This window comes from Stegastes partitus, unplaced genomic scaffold (genome assembly GCF_000690725.1).
Source record: "Stegastes partitus isolate 25-593 unplaced genomic scaffold, Stegastes_partitus-1.0.2 Scaffold1627, whole genome shotgun sequence".
In the NCBI taxonomy this organism is placed as follows: Eukaryota; Metazoa; Chordata; class Actinopteri; family Pomacentridae; genus Stegastes; species Stegastes partitus.
In genome coordinates, this window is record NW_007579358.1 from 92,252 (window position 1) to 96,686 (window position 4,435).

Consider the following 4,435-nt stretch of genomic DNA (forward strand, 5'->3'; position numbering starts at 1 on the left):
ATAAGGAAGACGAAGCTGAAACACTATAAACTTGCATCAAACTTCAACTGAGCCCAAAGTTGCCATTGGTGCTTTGCAGAATCATTTATACCCCTTAAACTTTTCCACATTGCAAGCAAAAACTTAAAGGTATCTCACTGGGATTTTGTGTGATAGGCCGACACGTGGTCGCGCATAAATGGTGGAGTGGAAAGAAAACGATAAAAGAAAAGTGTGGCTCGCCCTGAATAACATCCAGAGCAGCTGACCACCAGCTTCAGGTTTGCTGGAGAACGTTAGCAAACGAGCAGCATCATGACGACTAAGGAACACAGCAGACAGGTCAGGGATCAAGTTTATAACAGGGTTAGGGTTTAGAAACATATCCCAAGCTTTGAACATCTCACTGTTGGAGTATTAGTTTTAACCCCACATTCATTCAAGTGGTGTTTGATGTACCGAAGTCTCAAGTTTACATCTTAAGACTACAATTATAATACTTAGTCACTGATGCATGTGTTTTTACGGCTAATTAAAGATAAGGCCGACTATATTCTATACTTTTCTTACTGTAATTCATCTCTTGATTGATAATTGATAATTGATAATCCGTCGTCCGACAATGGGAAGCGTATGGCACAACTGCAAACCTGCCGAGATGTGGCCGACCACCTGAACTGACAGCAAGGAGAGCATTAATCAGAGAAGCTGGCAGGAGGCCCACGGTAACTGGAGGTTCACAGGACAGCTATCAGTTGTGCACAGATCTGGCTTTTATGGAAGAGCGGCAAAAGAAAATCATTGTTGAACAAAACCAATGAGACGTCCCGTTTGCAGCCTCGAGCCATGTAGAGAACGCAGCAAACATGTGGAAGAAGAAGGTGCTCTAAAATGGAACTTCCTGGCCTACATACAAAACGCTATGTGCGGCAGAAACCTNGCCTCAAGTTTCAATTTCAGGCAGTTTTCCTCTCAGAACGTATTTTATTTATCAGTCAAAAACACCCACTGATGCCGTTTTAAGTCTCTTTAGTTTGTGGTGAAAACATTTCGCCGCTGATGATTTGAGATGTGAAACCGGTTTTCAGCACTTTCACTGTTTGTACATAGAAGCTTTGAAGACGGACGGCCAGAGACGCTTTAAATGACTTTAAAAGTTTACAGAATCATCGAAGGCTTCTTTGATCAGCCGCTTTACTTTTATCCTCTTTCATCAGAGGTGCGATTAAAAAAAGTCCAGACTGCCTGAACTTTTTGATCGGACCTCGCATGTTCAAAAGAGGAACGTTCAAGTTAACCTTTTTTTTAAAAAAAAAAATCATTCGTAAAACGTACCAGCAGTGTTGTGAATGTTCTGGATAATTTGCATTTTGCACATAAGTTATTTTATCGCCGTCGACCTGCGTTAGAACACAGAAATAAGTTTGTGCCATGTTGGATGTTTCTGCACATGATGTAAAATAAACACGCCTTGGTAATAAAAACGGGTTTTCTTTGGTTTGTTTGGGCTGAATGTACAATTCTGTGATTGTTCTAAATCTAATATTTTAATCAAGACATGAGAAACAAACCCGTTTATTGTTGGTGGTATTTATTTCATTGCACGTTTTCTATCAGATATCGATACGAGTTGGTGCTAATTTAATGAGATAATTACACATCTGGACTTAACATCTCCAGATAGGCTCCTACAGCTGAAATCTATGACTCGACGTTTTTATCCGTGTGCAGTGGCTTCCAGTAAAAATGTCGTTCAAGGTTTTTCCGTGAGCCGTAAATCAGCAGCACGTGGATTCAACAAACTTTCCAGTTTTATTCTGACCAACATTCTGAAGGCTTTTCCACGAGGTTTATCCGTATATCAGTCACAGCCTGGTTTATGGAGCATTTTGTTCCCAGAAACACGATGAAACTTGTTATTTTTCTCGCTGTCGACAGTGTTTTCTGATTTATAACGTAGTTAAAAGAGATCGTGTCTGGAAAAACCAAGCTGACTTCATCCAGTGTTCTGATTTCTGTCTGGAAGTTCANTGATGATCATGAAGCTGTGCTGGTGTCGCTGTAACCGGCGCAGGAAGCTTCTGAGTTAAGCGCAGTGGTGGGAAGCAGAGCTTTGATAACTTTGGTCTGTTCACAGTTAAAATGTGTTCTTCTGGTGAAATGCAGGACGCACCTGCATGAGCTGTTTTTTCCGCTAACAGAAAACAGCGTCCGCAGAAAAATAAAATCAAAAACCTTAAAGTTACTCCTCACACTTACTACATGGGAAATGGTCCATTTTTAAAAATGAAAATACAGTCGCATGTATGTAAACAAACTGGCATATAAGGGGTTAAAATCCTGAAAGGGCTGACAAGGATGAATTTCAAAAGAGACATGGTTTCCTCTGACGGATCGTTCCAGAGACTTTGGCAGAAATAAACCCAGGAGAGGCTGTGAAGGGCCTTAATCAGGACCATCTTACAAACCGTCCTACAACGTTCTGGGAGCCGCTCTAACGAGGCTGAAACTGGAACAATGTGCAACGATGCCCGATTCTGGAAAAACAGTCAGTTTCATGTTGTGTCACTGAACCGAGCTCCAAACCGAACCGAGACTTTGCTTCCTCTCCGACATGTGATTCTGTTTTATGTTTCAGTTTTCTATTTGTGTGTTTTGTAAATCCAGCAGACTTCCACCCGGGGTCACACGACGGCGTGGAAGCCGGACACTCTGCGGCGAAGCAGAGCGTGGACGTGATGAAGGACAAAGCCCAGAGAGACTTAGTGGGAGCTGATCCCTCCTCCAACCTGCCCGCTGTCCACGGCTGTCAGTCGGGGGAAGCGGCCGCGGGCCCGTCGTGTCTTGTCTCGGCCCGGCTGCCGTGGCCCTCGGGCCCCTGGACCCAGCCGGAGCCGAGGCCGGACGGAGAAGGAGGCAGCAAAGACGAGGACGAGGAGGAGGAGGAGGAGGACGTGGACTTTGAATGTTTCACGGAGGCGACGTACAGCAGGGATACGTACGACGAGATCGAGGACGGCACCGGCCAGGTCTCCCAGAGGCCGCTGGTCCCGGTGTCTCCGGACTTCACCATGACGGGCTCCGAGGTGAGCTGGCCGTCCACCAGCGGGGGGCAGGCCGGCTCGCTCACCCCCACCTCCAGCCGCCACTTATCCCCGTCGTCCGCCGCGTTCCCGCCGCCGGCGCCGTCCCCTCCGACCCCGTCCTCGTCGTCCTCGGTGTCGCTCGCCGGCGCCCCCTACACCGGCAAGGTCCACTTCTGCCACTGCGGCAAAGCCTACACCCTGAAGAGCATGAGGGACCGGCACGTGAAGATGCAGCACCTCAACCTGAGGCCCTTCGGCTGCCCCGTCTGCACAAAGTCCTTCAAGATGAAGCACCACCTGACGAAGCACCTGAAGACCCACGGAGGGCTGCGGCCGTACGAGTGCAGCCTGTGTGGGAAGAAGGTGATCTGGAGGGACAGTTTCCTCCGACACCAGGCCCGGTGTGAGCGCCTGGCCTCCAGCTCCTCCGCCAGCAGCAACGCCGCCAACACGGCGGCGGCGGCGGCGGCAGATATGGAGGAGAGCTTCAGCTACGGACTGGACGAAGGGGAGGCTTTTCTCCCGGCGGGGGGGCAGGTCAAGGTGGAGGAGGTGGACTTCCAGAGGGAGATGGAGGGCGGGATGGGGGGGCTGCTGAACAGTGTGACCGGGATGGTGGACGAGCTGCGAACACAAAGTCTGGACGCTGGCAGCCACGTGTTCAAACAGGAAGCCAGCGAGAGCTTTAGCGGGAATTAAAGCTTCGTCTCAAATCATCACAACTCTGGAACAAGTTCTCAGAACAAAATCTCAGATTTTCCTGAGATTTTGACGGCATGAAGTTTGGATGTTTCTGAAGATATTTGCTTTTTTGGGGGATATTTCAAATAGTTTCTGAGGTTTTCTTTTTTAAATTTGAAGCTGTTTGAATGACATCATCTCAGCAACTATTAAAGATAAAAGCCTTCACTGTTATTTCTCATCACATCCGTAAATAAAAGTCTGTCTACATATGATTTACCAATAAAATATGTCAACGCCACATAAAATTATTCCCTCATTTATATTTAAACAACCATTTAGAAACTCCAGAACTGTGTTTTTGAGCTACAACTTGTCACATCTGCTCATTTTGTGATGAAAATCCACAGAAGTAACGTTTTTTAAACTTTAATGTGACCCAAATATTTCATATTAAGAAAGTTCTACATGTGAGAAGCTCAGTGTGGTTCAGGACACATCACTGGCCGACGTCTTCTTGTTGTTAATGAGCTCAAAGATGGAACTTTTCATTAATGCTTCACAGATAATCACAGACGACATCTCAGGAGTTATTAAAGATAAAAGATTAAAGCGTCACTGTTATTTCTCATCATGTCGCTGATTCAATATTGGACGAGTAGATTAAAGATTATTATTGTTAATTATAA

The 4,435-nt window shown here is 46.3% G+C and overlaps 1 protein-coding gene across 1 annotated transcript in view; it reads left to right on the forward strand.

Moving 5' to 3' along the window:
• The window catches only part of zbtb22a (zinc finger and BTB domain containing 22a), a 15,040-nt gene extending 10,611 nt beyond the window's left edge, over positions 1 to 4,429 (forward strand). The window contains exon 4 of the mRNA XM_008301085.1: positions 2,647 to 4,429. Coding sequence (XP_008299307.1) covers positions 2,647 to 3,764 — 1,118 coding nt within the window. The 3' untranslated portion in view covers positions 3,765 to 4,429. The remainder of the gene's footprint in view (positions 1 to 2,646) is intronic.
• Positions 4,430 to 4,435: the final 6 nt, after the last annotated feature.